Source organism: Mus musculus, chromosome 4 (assembly GCF_000001635.26).
Source record: "Mus musculus strain C57BL/6J chromosome 4, GRCm38.p6 C57BL/6J".
Lineage (NCBI taxonomy): Eukaryota > Metazoa > Chordata > Mammalia > Rodentia > Muridae > Mus > Mus musculus.
In genome coordinates, this window is record NC_000070.6 from 134,794,392 (window position 1) to 134,810,700 (window position 16,309).

Here is a 16,309-nt window from a genome sequence, read left to right on the forward strand (position 1 = left end):
ACATATAATAAATAAATAAATCTTCAAAAAAAAAAAAGATTTATTTTATTGGGGAGGGGCTGGGCTGGAGAGATGGCTCAGTGGTTAAGAGCACTGGCTGCTCTTTTGGAGTACCCAGGTTCAATTCCTATCGCTCACAGAGGGACACACAACTGTCTGTAACTCAGCTCCAGAGGACCTGGTGCCCTCTTCTGGCCTTCATGAGCACCAGACACACACGTGGTCCACAGACACACATGCAGACAAAATACCATACACATAAAATAAAAATAATGAAAGTGGGTTTATTTATTTATTTATTTTAATTTTATGGTTTTGGTTTTTCAAGACAGGGTTTCTCTGTGTAGCTCTGGCTGTCCTGGAACTCACTTTGTAGACCAGGCTGGCCTCAAACTCAGAAATCTGCCTGCCTCTGCCTCCCAAGTGTTGGGATTAAAGGCATGTGCCACCATGCCTGGTAAAAGTGAGTTTTTTTTTTTTAAAGGATTTATTTATCCTGTGTATATGAGTACACTGTAGCTGTCTTCAGACACACCAGAAGAGGGCATCAAATCCCATTACAGATGGTTGTGAGCCACCATGTGGTTGCTGGGAATTGAACTCAGGACCTCTGGAAGAGCAGCCAATGCTCTTAACCACTGAGCCATCTCACCAACCCCAATAAAAGTTTTTTTAAGAGTGAAAAATATGGGTTGGAGAGATGGCTCAGCATTTGAGAGCACTGTCTGCTCTTCCAGGGCTCCTGAGTTCAATTATCAGCAACCACATGGTGGCTCACAACCATCTATAATGGGATCTGATGCCCTCTTCTGGCATGCAGGTGTACATGCAGATAGAGCACTCATACATAATTTTTTTTTTAAAAAGTGAAAAATATTTACCTCATTATGTGTGTGTGTGTGTGTGTGTGTGCTGTGTGTGTGTGTGTGTGTGTGCTGTGCTGTGTATGTGTGTGTGTGTGCTGTACTGTGCTGTGTAGGTGTGTGTGTGTGCTGTGCTGTGCTGTGTAGGTGTGTGTGTGTGTGTGCTGTTCTCTGTGTGTGTGTGCTGTGTGTGTGTGTGCTGTGTGTGTATGTGTGTGCTATGTGTGTGTGTGTGCTGTGCTGTGTATGTGTGTGTGTGCTGTGCTCTGTGTGTGTGTGTGTTCTGTGTGTGTATGTGTGTGCTGTGTGTGTGTGTGTGCTGTGCTGTGCTGTGCTCTGTGTGTGTGTGTGCTGTGTGTGTGTGTATGTGTGTGTGTGTGTGCTGTGCTGTGTGTGTGTGCTGTGTATGTGTGTGTGTGTGTGTGTGTGTGCTGTGTGTGTGTGTGTGTGTGCTGTGTGTGTGTATGTGTGTGTGTGTGTGCTGTGCTGTGTGTGTGCTGTGCTGTGTATGTGTGTGTGTGTATGTGTGTGCTATGTGTCTGTGTGTGCTGTGCTGTGCTGTGCTCTGTGTGTGTGTGTGTGCTGTGTGTGTATGTGTGTGCTATGTGTGTGTGTGTGCTGTGTCTGTGTGCTGTGCTGTGTATGTGACAGTGCCCATGGAAGCCAGAAGAGAGCAACAGAGCCCCTGCAGTGGAGTCACAGAGGCTGAGAATGAGCCTTGGGTCCCCTGGAAGGGCAACCAGTGCTCTAACCACTGGGCCATCTCTCCAGCCCACAACTTGAGGTAACATCTGTCTTCCTCTTCCTGAGCATGGTCAATACCTGGTAACTCATCTTTGCTGACAACCTGGCAGGCAGCATCTGCCCCTCACTTCGTTACAGGAGCTGGGGAGGTAGCTCCTGCCACTTTCTTCCCCATCCCTCCCACCGGACACGGCCTCTGCACAGCGGGCTTTATGCCTGTGGGGAACCATTAGCACATATTAGCACATATGTAAGCACATATGTAAGCACATATGTAAGCACATATTAGCACATATGTAAGAGTGGTCTGCTCTTGTTGCAGCTAAGGATTGAAGCAGCGCTCACACATGCTAGGCAAATGCTCTGCCACTGGGCTTAGATCCCCAGCTCCCTTCCCTTTTTAATCTGAGTCACCTGCCCCCTCTAAGTTGCCTGGGCTGCCTGAGAACTCACTTCTGTAGCCCACTGGGGCCTTGAGATGGCATCTCCCGCCCCCCCACCCCCAGCCTCTGAGTAGCTGGGATCATGAACCCCCACCCCACCCCCAGCCTGCCTGGGAGAGGTCCTCTTTTTTTTTTGTAAAAGCTCCTAGTCTCTGTATGCTTTAGACTGTCCCCTCCAGGAAACTGAAGTGTTTGGGTGTCCCCCCTCCCCCCAACTGTCTGACACGTGGTAAGTTCAGGAGGAAAACATCTCAGATGTGGTAACTGGTTAGAGCAGTCTCCCTCTATGCTGTCCTGAGAAAAGGGCGTGGCTCCAGAGTTAATCACTTGCTGAACGCGCCTCCCAGTGCCATCACTTGGGGGCTGGGATGTCAACATAGGAACTAGGCAGAGACATGCATATTTGGACCTTGGCAAGGTCCTGAATCTCCTTCCTAGGTTCCTGATCTCTAGCCTGGAGTTCGGCCACAGGGGACCTGAGCAGGCACTTTCTCTGTGTAAGTCCTTTTGGCTGTAGTAACAAGCAGCCCTAGATTTTCCTGACTGACACAGGAAGACAGTCCTGTGTCACCACCAGACCTGAGGGCTGGCTTTGACTTCCCCCAGCTGTCCCTCTTCTTAACCAGGACAACTGTTCTTGTAGAAAGCAGGAGGCTGAGTTCCAGATATATTTGACACTTCTGCTCTTGGCCACAACTTAGTACAGGCCACAGCAAGGAGGGACGGAGTTATTATCCCTGCCTGATGGTGAGGGAGCCCGTGGTCCCTGTGGGGAGCCATGCCCATCCACCTGGGCCTCAGAGGCAGCTCTGACTCTCACCAGCCCAGAACACACAGACTCATGGCAGGGGCAGCTCCTGCCAGCCAACTGCCCTGCTGGCTGGCTGCTTTCTCTCTCTGGCTGGCTTCCTCACCTTTCCTGACAGCACAGTGCTTGCTCTGCCTCTGTCCCCTTTGAGCTTCTCCTGGCCACAGATCCTATGGTTTATTATCGGAAAACCTGAGATAAAGCCAGTTATGGTGGTGCATGCCTGTGGTCCCAGCTATGTCAGAAGCTTGAGGCCAGAGGACCACTTGAACCCAGGAATTTGAGGCCAGCTTGGGCAAGACAGCAAAGGAGAGCAAGCCTCAGTCGATGAAGCCTACAAATCACCAATGCAGGTGATGTTCACGGACCTTCTTGGGCTAGGTGACATTGGTAAACATCACTGTAAGAGATGTGACTGAGAGAAATGGAGGCTGGGGCCTAGAGAGAAGCTCAGTGACTGGGGGAAGTGAGAGACCGAGTCTAGCTCCAACTTCTCCAGCTCCAGCCACCAGAATTTATTTCCTCTGAGGCCCCAAGTCACCGGGACAGAAGGTCGCTCTCAAGCCCTGTCCTCTAGTCCGTTTTCCAACCCTGCTGCCAAAAACCACACAGCTCAATTCAGCCCAGATGTCAGGTTGGTAGAAAAGGGCATGATACCAGGCCCTAGGTAATCCACCAAGCAGGCAGAGTGGGAGCCACGGCCCCGCCTCTCCCAGGGCCTGCAGGGAGTACAGAAGTGGGCTGGGTATGCAGGTGTTTGAACAGACACTCCAAATCCTTGGCCAGGTATGGTCCAAGAGCCCACAGTAGCAGCACTCAGAGGCAGAAGGGATGGGGATTGTGGCTAGCCTGCTCTACACAGAGACACAGTTTCAAAAACAAATGTATCAGGCATGGGAGCTCAAGCCTGTCTGTCATCCCAGCTGTTGAGATGCCAAAGCGGTGGGTAACAGAGTTCAAGGCCAGCCTGGACGCTACATAGCAAGATACTATCTCTAAATGGATTACAGATAGATAGACAGACAGATGATAATCAATAGATAAATACATAGTTGACAGATAAATGATAGATGATTGATAGAACTTGCTCTCTCTCTCTCTCTCTCTCTCTCTCTCTCTCTCTCATTTCAAGGCAGGGTTTCTCTGTGTAGCCCCAGCTGTCGTGGAACCTGCTCTGTCAACCAGGCTGTCCTCGAACTCACAGAGCTCTGCCTACCTCTGCCTTCCAAGTGCTGAGATTAAAGGCACTTGCCACCATCACCCGCATCACCTGGCTCTCCCAATTTTAAATGTCTGAGATTCTATGCAACTCAAACAGTATGTCCACAGCCACGGGAGCAGAGGGGGGCACCTCTGAGGTTAAATACCTTGGCCTACTCCCCGCCACTCGGCTGTGGATGTTCCTAGCATTTCAGAACAGCCATGTGTGAACGAGTGGATCACTGTCCTTGGGCAGTCTGAACCCAAACACTCTGAACTCCAACTCTGGGGACAGTGCACTGCTGAGGTGACAAGACAAACCCTCAGCTACCTTGAGCACTCGGACGACTGTGACCCCACTAACTTTCTCCCTCAGGCAGACACCCCAGGAGAACTAACAGCTGGGGGTAAGTGCTAGAGGGACTTCCCTTAGGCTGCATAGCTCCTTTCTGAGTCGTTCTCCCCCTCCCTCTTCTTCCTTCTCCTCCCTCTTCTCCCTTCTCCTCCCTCTTCTCCCTTCTCCTCCCTCTCCTCCCTTCTCCTCCCTCTCCTCCCTCTTCCCCTCCTCCTATTATTGTGCATGTGACCAAAAGTGCAAAGGCGCCAAGGCAGGCATGGTGGTCAGAGGTCAATGCTCCGTAGTCAGTTTTCTGCTTCTGTCATGGAATTTGGGGATCAAGGTCAGGTCCTGAAGGCTTACATAGCAAGCACTTTCACCCCCTGAATCATTTCACCACTCTCCTTCCTTCTTTTCTTCCCTTGATTTGTCTTTCAATTACATTTAAACTGTTTTAAAATTCATTTATTATGAAAGTAATCAGGTTTACTGTTGGAAATTTGGGGATATATACCAGTGGGAGGGAAGCCAGGGAAGCCTTCCTCACTAGTAAGCTGCATCTATCCAGTACCTGGCCACTCAGCACCCCTAGGAGGTGACTTGGTGTTTGTCAGTGACAGACTCTGTAGCAAAGTCTTTAGGGAAGAGCCTCCCATGCCCAGCTGAGCTGGCGGGTGGGGAGTAGCCAGGGCTGAGATAGCCTGCGCCCTCTGCTGGCAGCTGGTGGACATGGCTTCAGGCAGCGGTTCAGGTCAGTGGCTCTCAGAGGTTCTCAGATTCAGTTGGGGCTGGAGAGGGGAACCGAAGGACTAGTGCAGGTTTAGGGTCCAGCCATGGTGTCACAGGTAAAGAGCCTGTAGCCAAACCTGGTACCTACAGGAGCCCACTCTGACATCTACACATCTGCTGTGACTCACCTCCTTCAGCCCCATCCCAGGAAATAAACGTGAAAGGAAATAAAACGTAACTACAGGTTTCAGGTCAAACTCACTAAAGGTCCTGCCACCCTCAGTTCCACATCCCCGTTATCTCCACTGTATCCAGACTGCACTGCTAAGAACGAGGACAGAGCAGCTTCCAGAAGATGCTCATCTTTTTTTTTTTAATTTAATTTTATTTTTTTAAATTATTTTTGACAATGCTCATCTTGACTTCTTGCACAGGTAAGCCTTAGATGCTTTCGAGAAGTACTACAGAGAGCAACTCCAGGCTCTAGAGAGCCCAGCCCAAGGAGGACTGAGCTTGAACAGCGAGCAAGGGCAGAGGAGCTGAGACGGGAGAAGGCAGAGCTGTTCAGAGCCAGCCAAGGAAGGAAGGAGGCAAGAAGAGCATGGTACCCTTGGGAGAACTAAGATTGTTGGACTGTGTCAGCCAGAATCCTTCCTGGAGGAAGGACCAGAAAAAGCCTAACTTGTTCTCCGAGCACCGGGCTGTTGAAGGAATCTTCGCGCCTTGCTAAAACAAGCAGACACTTGTGGGGGAAATCTGACAAGAAACACAGGAAAGCAGACAGGCAGATGGGAGACATGGTGAATAGGCTCCTTCTGCTCTCTGCCTGTCCTGGAGGCAGTCTGTTTAGACTCGTCTAAAACCCTGCAGTATGGCACTGTTTCAAGATGCTCCAATAGGACGACACACACACTTCAGGTCCCTCGCTTGGGCGTTTACCTGCCCTGGGTCCCTGGGTGATGATGCTGACCTGCTTTGATCAGCCATTGCTGGGCAGCAAAGGAGACTCCATCCTCCTAGCCTGGGCTTCCAGCTGGAGGGAGGGAGGGAGGGGACAGACATGGAGAGAGACAGAGGCAGGATCTCTTGTATTCCACTTTGGTCTACATAGCCAGTTCCATGGGCCAGTCAAGAGCTACATGGTGAGACTTATCTCAAAACAAGAAGTAGGGTTTAGAGATCTTCACCTCCTTCAGCCCTCAGCAGCTAAGCTCTTCATTCTAAAATCCCAAAAGCCTAAAGAGGGGCTTGGGGCTGTCACTCAGGATAGGGCTCCGCAGGTGACCTTATTAAAATGCAGGGTCAGATGAGCGTGAGGGCCTGGGCCACGGAGGCTGTGAGTGAGGCCCACAGCTGCTGGGCACATCGAAGTCCATGTCACACGTACAGCTGTCGGGCCTGTCTTAGAGCGACTCCTTGCAGGTCAGACCTTGCAGGGAGGCCCTGGAGAGTCCAAGCGCTCTGAATTTTGTCACAGATTCAAGAAGCAACACCCCTCAGGGCTGATGGCAGAGCTGGGGGCTGATGCCTACCATGTGGTACGCGTGGCCAGACCACAGGGCTCCTGGTGGACCACAGAACAACAGGGGTGGCTTTCCTTGGCAAGTGCTTGAGGGCTAGGGATGGCTAAGTGGTTAATTACGATACAAACCTCAGAACAGGAGCTGGGGGTCCTCAGAAGCCACACAAGGACCACGTGCACACCTTCAGTTTCAGGCCCTGGAGGCAAGCACAGGGAAGAACCCAGAGGAAGCTGGCTCTAGCCATAGCGAGTTATTGACTCTTCCTTGATAAGGTGAAGGGATTGAGGGCCTCAACTTCAGGCTTTCAGGTGCACGTATGTGCAAGTGCATACACAGACACACACACAGGGTCAGGGATTAAAAGCAGACAGTGAGGAGAGGACCAGAGGAGCACTCCCCACAGCCCCAGACAGCCAGGCCCTTCAGGTCTAAGACCCTTAATCATGAGTGAGCCTGGTTCCCATCCTTCCCCCAGTTCATCCTGAATAAACTTTAACTAGTTCACCTCTGGGGCAACCTGGGTTATGTCTCCCTTAGTTTCTGAGCATAATGGATTCCGAATCCTTTTTTTCTTTGAACCAGGCTTTTACAATACAGTTGGCCTCAAACTCACCGTGGGCCTTGGACCTGCCATCCTCCTCAGCACTGGGTCACAGGCGGCAAGCAGATGTCAGCTGTCCTGGGTGGCATGGGGCAAGGGGGTGACGGGTAAAGGATAGCCCCTCCCCACAGGTTTGAGCAACAGCAACCATTCTTGCTTACTTTTAGGCTCTCTCGGAAGGATTGCCATGAGAGAGACATGGAGCAGTCACTTGGAGGATGTCAACCAAGAGGGTTCCCGGCCAGTGACAACACGCTCAGGCCATCCTGTAAATACCAAACCCTCTAGAATGGCAAGCATCGCTTTATGACATGTAATAAATCAGAAATCCTAGGACATCGGGCCACTTTAGGAAAAGCAGACAAGACAACTGGTAATTACTGCAGTGAAGACCACTCCAGCGAGAGCACCGTGGGCAGAAGAGTCACTCCTTCGGGGGAGGTGGGGAACCCTGCTTATGGTAGTTCAGGGTGGTGTGCCTACAAACCTTAATGGCCAAGATTCAGATGCCTATCTGGACAGGAAACAAGGAGAGAAGGCAAGATGCCAAGAGCAGAAGAATTCTCTAGAAACTCAAGCCGACATCAATTGTAGTAACGGCAAGATGGGAGAGCACGGGCCAACAGAGGCCGCTGGCTGGTTCTCAGATGAAAACAGACAAAGCTCCACACAAGCGTGCAGGGGCGACAGTGGGACTGTGGTGGGAGGGCCCGCCCTGGAGGCTTGGTTAAGCACCCACAGCAGTGGAAAATTAACAGGGCATCGGTCACTAAGAAGCCAAAGTAGACTCTAGAAAGCAGGAGAGGGCAAAGTGATGTGAAGAGAACTTGCTCTCCAGATTCCCCTCCTCAGGCAGGCAGGCTGCGCAGGAGAGAAGATGCTCTGGCTTCGATGCCAGAGAATGGGTGTGGGGAGGTGGATGAGGATGGACGCCAAACAGCCGGAGCTCCTGGATGTGCACTGCTCTAACCCTGTGCCTGGTCCCTGCCCGGTGCCATGAGTGCAGCCATCCGACCTGGGGCTGAGATGAGCTGAAAACAAACTGGCCGCCACTGCAGCCCCAGAGGAAGAATCTACCTCGCTGTGTCCACCAGGGATGTTAAAAAGGCAGGAAACTAGTTTTATCAGTAAGAAAATGTTTATTCTTTTGAACCCCACGAGGGAAAAAAAAGAATGCAGCCAAGACCAAGTTTAACGAAAACAGTGTCCCAAAGGCAGCAGAATGGGGGAAACCTCATCAACACAGTGACAATTTTCCATGTTTTAGCACAAAGATGGGGGGAAAAAAACTATGACAATTCTGAGTAACACTTTCATGGTGACATTTACACAAGATGACTCAAAATGCAAATGGCGACAACATGCACACCTGGCTAAAGCTAGAAGTTTGTTTTACTCCAAAATAAGATCTGTGATTAAAAGGATGATTCTCTGTAATACTTCTAATCTTACTGACTGGTTTGTTCTACCTAATTTTGCTTTAAATGAGATACACATGCCAATCAACAGGAAATTTTAGAGCCATGTCCTTTCAGAACACACAGCATGGAAGCAAAGTCAAATCGATCTGGCTTCTCAATTTCCCCAGCTTTCAAACCAGATCTCTGCTTTGCCCGTCCTCTCTCTCCCCTGCCCTCCCGCTCCCTGATTCTTAACACCCTCTCCCAGGTCTGTGCTGACACGACACTTCCTACCAACCTATAGTACACAGCTGAACCAGGATCTTTGTGCAGAGTTTAAGTCTTCAAAACAAAACAACAACAACCACTCCTCCTTGGCACAAGAGCTGAGGAACTGTCAGACATCTGTAAACCATCAAACTCCAGATGAGGAGGGTGAAGAAAGCAGTAAATGGCACGTGGGAGCTGGTCCTAGACCACGGCTTTGATTGATCAGCCATCACTCGGCCTTGCACACCCAGCAGGCTGCTTCCCATGGAAAAAACCCAAGTGGTGGCATGGTGACCAGCAGCCCAACCACCTACAACAGGATCAACAGTGAACTCGACAAATAGAAGACAGGTGCCAGGGGCGAGAGGGTGGGGTAGGGGAAGATGGTTGGAAATGATCAAGTTTCCTCTGTAAACGTATGCTCTGGATGTGCTCTAGAGCTAACAGCGATGGGAATGGCAATACTCCAAACACACCGTCACACGCCTGCACGCCAGTCTCACCCTTAAGTCTCTCTCAGCTTAAGTGACTCTCTCTCAATCTGTCTGGTCCTTGGAGGGCCGATCCCTCTTTTCTCTGTAATATAAATAATCATCTTTAATGCAGCTATGGAATCAGAGCTGTGTGGGGCTGTTTAGCCTCTCATGCTAGAAACTAAGCTTTTGTTGTCGTCAGTGAATACAACGTGCAATTTTCTTGCTTATTTAAGAACAAAATAGAGTTGAAAAGCAAAAAAACTCTGCTTTTTTTTTCTTGAAGAGGAAACTATGTAAAAATACATAAAAAGGCAAAATTGGCTACTTGAAATCCAAGAATGGTTTTAATGTGTTGGCCAAGAAAAATAAACTGCAAAGTCCGTGAGGTCTTCTAAAAACTTCCAAGAACAACTGATGGGCGGTTCTAATCAGACTTGGATGTTATTTCCCCCCTTTAAAAATGACAACATATACAGTCCCACAAAACACAATATCAACTTTTTTATCTTGACTGCCAGAGACGCTGCTTTTCGAAGCCTCCTGGTTGCAAATGTTGGGCGAGCACACAGTTGGCCTTCACTTCTTCAAGGGCTGGTAGACAGAGGCATTAGGGTCAAGTCCAGAGGGGCTGGTCTCCACAAACTTGGAAGAGTAGTGGGGGGACACGGGGCTCAGGGGACTGGTGGCAGCACTGTATGTTATGCTGGGCATGACAGCCATGACTTCAGCTATTTTCTGTTTTAGGTCCTTGATTTCCTGGTCTTTCTGAAGAATTTGCCCTGCAAGATCAAAGACCTAGCATTAGTGAGGAGGGAGAGATCTGTGGTTCCCAAACCAGCCTTAGCTCAGGACTCGGGAAGAGCGAGCAAGCTTCCTGCTACGTACCCAACATCAGAGCACTTTTTGACACTGTGGCCCACCTGTTACTCTTTGTCATTTTACCTTTCTACCTATGGAAAATACTGACCTGCTCTGAGCTTGTGGGGCTACAACAAAGTGGTGGTGACCCAGCAGCCTGAGGGGTGGGGTTTTACAGCTCTGCTTCCCGAGCTGGGATTCCCTTCTGGAAGATTGGGCTCTGAGTGTTAAACCAAGGAACATAGAACCAGGACCTCAATCAGTCACAGTAGGTTCTCCAACAGAAAACAGATGACTTTCTGGGACTGGTGCCCAGCTTGCTGGCACAATGCCCTCTGACCTCTGCCCAGAAGTCGACTGACTGCTTCAGCACAAGCCAACTCAACCCTTCACGCCCGTGTCCCTGTCTGAAGCTGAGGTTTCCTGATCAATCTCAATGTGCCTGTTCTAGGTTCTCAACACTCCCCAAGCTTTCCCTTTTGTTCTCTATCTCTAGAATTATGACAGCAACGAAGGCCCAGTGTGGCCCAGCAGCTCTCGGTGCTTAGACAGCAACCTCTCCTCCCTCACAAGCAGGAGAGGTATTATCACCACCCACTTTATGATGAAAGGATAGGGTACAGGAAGCCATATCATAGGAGCGGACTCCATGCAGTCTGGCCACAGCACCCACACTCCCCATAGCACTCCTCCACTTCCTCGGGCGATGGGCCCATCATCCACTGCTGGATCACAGGCTCTGTGAGGGGAGACTATGCTCCTAACTTCCCACTGCTAAATCCCCGCATGCAGCCCAGGGGAGAGGCAAGGCTTCAGAGAGCATGACCATCCGTTATTAAGACAGAGCAGGACCGAAGCCAGGAGCACCCTGTTCCAATCCATGAGGTCTCCCCCATCCTCTGTGCCTACGTGACCTCCAAGGGAAAGGCGGAGGCTTGTGTGTGCGCAGCTCTCACTGGGTAGACAACAGTGTCTGCGGTGAGGGAAGGCTGGGTGGCATGTCTCACAGGGTGTAGTGGAGATGAAGACTCATTTTGTAATCAGGATGAATAACAGCATAGGAAGGAACAGGTGTAGATTTAAATTATGAAGTTGGACCAGATCTGGAGGGAGACAGTGAAAAAGCAGGAGACACGAGCAGGAGAAAAGAGCTGCGCTCTCACTTCCTTAGGGCCCCAAAGTTTCAGGCTAGCACCGGCCTCGCTCTCTTTGAACACAATGTGCTTCAGAGGAGTTAAGTACTCAGCGGCCCCTGATACATCAGACTTCAGTCTGGTTTCTTTCATTAGTAACAGGAAAACCCCTCAAGAGCTTCCGCATGGACTTTTCTGTCTTCCCAAGCATTTATGGGCTAAGAGTGAAGTCCAGCCATGCTAGGGACAGACAGCAGGTGCTGTTTCCATGCTGGGGAGATGGCTCTTCCCCAAGTGTACAGATCCAGCAGAGGGCTAGTTAAGCAGAGGTGTCATTCCTCAGTGCTAAGCCAGACAGGAAAAAGGGCCAGTGGGGAGCTGAGATGCTCAGTTTCAAAGCAGGATCCATGGAAACCTTTTCAAGGACCTGTCCCTGAGTCACAGACACAGTAGCCTCTGTTCAGCCACCTGTCAACACCCCCACCTCAGTGTAAAAGGATTACCAGGTGCTTTCCTTTACAGTCAGGTAGACACAACTATACAATCTATGGGAACGAAGTGCTCCACGCGCTCAGTCGTCTTAAGCATCAACTGGTGTGACTCTCAACACTACTCAGGCACCAGACAGTGTGAGGAAAACTCTGAGGTGCCATCCGGTTCAGAGCTCTTGGGGAGGTCCATTCCATGTATCACTGTGACCTCTAGGTCCTACCGTCCCATGTGGGCCCCTGCTTTCCTACCCTGGGCAATCTCCAGCTGCCGCTTTGCATCACCAAGTGCAGAGAAGAGGTCCAGCTTGATCCTCGTCTCTGCGCTGAGACTGTTCTCTAGGTGTTGCGTTTTGTCTTGCATGGCGGAGAGGGCTGACATCAATACCTCGGTGTCCTTCTCGTTTTCTTTGTACTTCCGAAGCTCCTGTCAACAGGTTGAGACAGTGATGTTATGGGGCAGTTTTGGCATGAATGTATATAATAAACTGGCTTGAACTCACAAAGTAAACTCCAGTCTTTTTGGCCTGGCCATTAGGACAGAGAATCCTGATACCCTGTGTGTTTACACTTTGTTCGTAGGAACGTACACGAAATGCCCAGACAACACTCAGATCCTCAAAGGTATCCGGGGCAGTATGGAGCACAAAGCTGGAAAACAGTGGCATCTGCTTCCAGGTCTCTTGCCAGACTTATTCAGAGCAGAGACACCCCTCTTCTTAGCTACTGGCAAACCATGCCTTATGCATTAGTCACATTTGTAAAAATGTGCCCTAAAAATTGCAGAAATATTTGCTACTTTGATAGGGCACAGTGTAGGAAAGCCCATTTATAATAACTGCTAATACAGTCAGTAAGTATTGAACTTGTTTCTTTCTTTTCTTTTTTATTTTCTTATTTTTCTTTTTGCCTTTTAAAACATGGTTTCACAACGTAAACAAAGCTGGCCTGCAACTCACTGTGTAGCTCTCACTGGCCTTGAGTTCACAGAGATCTGCAGGCCTCAACCTTTAAGTGCTGAGGTGAAAGGCATATGCAACCATGCCTGGCATACACTTTTTTTTTGTTTTTGTTTTCCCCCGAGACAGGGTTTCTCTGTATAGCCACGCCCAGCTCACTGTTTTTAAAAGACAGAAATCCCAATGTATTTCAGAGAATTAAAAAATACACAAAAACTGAAAGTTATCCATAGTCCTTTAAAATAGACGAAGTGTTTCAAAAAACTAAAACTTAGATCATTTCAACTATTCAGATTCCCAAGTGCCAGGCTGAAAACAGACCTTCTGATGGCTCAATGATAATCCTGTTCCTGTACCTTAAGTAAATATCTGCTGCATTAAAGACTGTTTCCAGCTGCTGCTGGTGGCTGCAGTGCATGCCTCTAATCCCAGCACTGGGGAGGTATAGGTAGGCTGATTTCTGTGAGTTTGAGGCCAGCTAGGTCTACAGAGTGAGTTCTAGGACAGCCAGGGCTACACAGAGAAACCTGTCTCAAAAAGACTGTTTTCTTCTTTATTTTACATTCGTAGACTGCTATCCTAAACATGGTATCAGTCGCTGATGCAGTCTTGTCTCTTGGCTTCCTAAAGCTCCAGAAACAAGTCTTTTCTTTGAAGCTGTACTCCCAGCAACGTAGAGGACTATTTTACAACATTTTCACTTAGATTATCTTTTTAAATCTTATGGAAGGGCATCGTAGCCCACACCTATAATCTCAGCATATGCTAGGCAGAAGCAAAAAGACTGGCATGAGTTAGAGGCCAGCTTGGGTCATATAACAAGACCTATATCAAAGCAAAACAAAAATTCCTTGCCAATTTCATAGGAGAAATGATTGAAATTTTTATATCCATGTCACTTCTTGGCAATAAGAGTACACTTAAAACTTTTTACATTAATTTTAATTTTTAAAAATATTTGAGGGGGCTAGAGAGATGGCTCAGTGGTTAAGAGCAACCCATGGTGGCTCACAACCAATGGGATCCTATGCCCTCTTCTGGTGTGTCTGGAGATAGCAACAGTGTACTCATATAAATTTTAAAAAAAAGTATTTAATTTTACTTAAATGTATGTGTGTCTGAGTGTCTGTGTGTACCATGTGCTTGCAGGAGCATGTGCGGGTGAGAAGAGGGGTCAGAGTGTCTAGAACTAGAGTTACAGGTAGGTATGAGACCCCATATGAAAGCTGAAAAATAAAACCTGGGTCTTCCAAAGGAGCATGAGCGCTCGCTCTTAACCATGAGCCATCTCCCCGCCACTGTTTAGATGGTGTGTGCTGTTATGACTCTGGGCTCAGAGGACCCGAAAGTTGGTTCTCTTAACGACCAGGAGAGTAACTGAGGTCATTAGGCTTGTCTGTCAGTGAGCATCTCTCGCTGATGAGCCACACTCGCGCTGGTCCTGAAGAGCCACGTTTAGCACTTGTTTCTCTTCTGTAAACGATCTGTTTGTATACTGTATTTCTCTGTGTATGTTACTTTTACCAGCTACTTATATCCTAAAAGTGCTATTTTTGATACTCGTTGATATCTATATTTTTTTGTTTGTTTTAGACAGGGTCTCATTCTGTAGTCCTGGCTGTCCTGGAACTCACAGAGATCGCCCTGCCTCTGTCTCCCCAGAGCTGGGATCCGAGGTGTGCACCACCATCACTCAGTGAGTATCTCTCTCTCTCTCTCTTTTTAAATTTTTATATTTATTTTTATCGTGTAAACCTTTTGCCTGCATGTGTGTGTATCTGTTTACCATGTGTGAGCCTGGTCCCTGTGGGGGTTAGAAGAGGGACCCGACACTCAGGAACAGGAGGCATCTATGGGCCACCGTGTGGGTGCTGAGACTTGAACCCAGGCCCTGCCAGAGCGGTCAGTGCTCTTGACTGCTGAGCTCTCTCTGCAGCCCAGCAGCACCCATCCCAAGTATCTCTACCTTATTTACTGTTTGGTTGTTATCTATGAGTTTGTGTACTGATTTTATGCGTAGAAGTCTTCTTGTATCTCAAGATCAAATAAGACACTTTATTCCCCCTATCTTTTCTTCTTCTACATTTCCATCCCATGCTACTAAAGCTCTACTTTTATTTCCCCCATTTGTCCAGTTATTCCAAAACCTTTGGCTCATCTGTCCCTTTCCTGATGTCTGAAACCATCTTTACATCCACACTTGCGGCTTGAGTTAGAACCTGGCTGTGTCAAACAGGACAAGATTAAGTCCCCTTCCCTCGTAGATAATGCAACTTAGAGGCCTGGTATAGAGGTGCTGCTCCACACTGGGCACAGAAGCCTGGCATGCTGCAGGCGCCTTGAGATGGACTAGCATCCGCCCCGCCCTCTCCTCACCTGAACCTTCAGTTCCAGTTCCCTGATCTGCTCCTCCTTCACTTTCATGTCCATTGTGAGCTTCTTGCCCTCAGCTTCTAGCTCTCTGATCCGACTCCGTAAGGTTTCCGTGCACTCTCCCCTTTTGAAAGAAGTCAGGAAATCAGGTTTATAGTTCTCCTTCTATCGTTGGAGATTGGTTTGAAGACCACTATGGAAACAGAATCTGCATATGCTCAAATTCCTCAGATAAAACAGCAGCTTTTGCATAGGCTTTACATAGAGCCATCCCTATATCACTAAGAGGCAGGAAGTGGTGCCATGTGGTATGTAGTTTAGGGACTGGTGACAAGAAAGCGTCTGTGTATGCTCAGCAGTTGTAATTTAGGTTTTCAAATAGTCTTTTTTTTTTTTTTTTTTTTTTTTTAAGTTTTCAAGACAGGGTTTCTGTAGTCCTGGCTGTCCTGAAACTTGCTCTTTAGACCAGGCTGGCGTCAACTCAGAGATCCATCTGTCTCTGCCTCCCAAGCACTGGGATTAAAGGTGTGCACTACTACCACCCAGGCTCATTTAGACTTTTCTGAGCCAGCATATCTGGAAGCTGGTGAGCCCCAGGAACCTGCTACTTCTGAACTCCCCAGGACTGGGGTTACAAATGTGCTCTACCACACCTGTTTTTTTACACGGGTGCTGATCACCACCAGGTCCAGTTTTTTTTTGTTTTGTTTTTTGTTTTTGTTTTTTTACGTGGGGACTCAACTCAGGTCCTTATGCACTTCAAGCACTATGCCAACTGAGCTATCTCTTCAGTCCTCTAAAATAATCAGGGAGGGGGGCTGGAGAGATGGCTTTACTCTTCCAAAGGTCTTGAGTTCAATTCCCAGCAACCACATGGTGGCTTATAACCACTTGTAATGAGATCTGATGCCCTCTTCTGGTGTGTCTGAAGACAGCTACAATGTACATAAAATAAATAAAATCTTTAAACAAATACTAATAATCAGGGGTTGAGGCCATGGCTTGACAGTAAGAGCACTTGGTTCCCAGCACTCACATGAAAGCTTTCAATCATCCATCACTCGAGTCCCAGGAATTCTATGCCTTCTTGCTTCCATGGTTACT

The 16,309-nt window shown here is 48.6% G+C and overlaps 1 protein-coding gene across 5 annotated transcripts in view; it reads right to left on the reverse strand.

Moving 5' to 3' along the window:
• Positions 1–8,367: 8,367 nt before the first annotated feature.
• The window catches only part of Maco1 (macoilin 1), a 51,173-nt gene continuing 43,231 nt past the window's right edge, over positions 8,368–16,309 (reverse strand). For all 5 annotated transcript variants that reach the window (XR_001784176.2, NM_001355501.1, NM_001355500.1 and 2 more), the window contains 3 exons: positions 15,209–15,329; positions 12,126–12,300; positions 8,368–10,173 (listed from right to left, as the gene is read on the reverse strand). Coding sequence is in view for 4 of the 5 variants with exons in the window: in NM_001355501.1 (NP_001342430.1) it covers positions 9,971–10,173; positions 12,126–12,300; positions 15,209–15,329 (499 nt within the window). In the remaining variant the exon portion in view is untranslated. The remainder of the gene's footprint in view (positions 10,174–12,125; positions 12,301–15,208; positions 15,330–16,309) is intronic.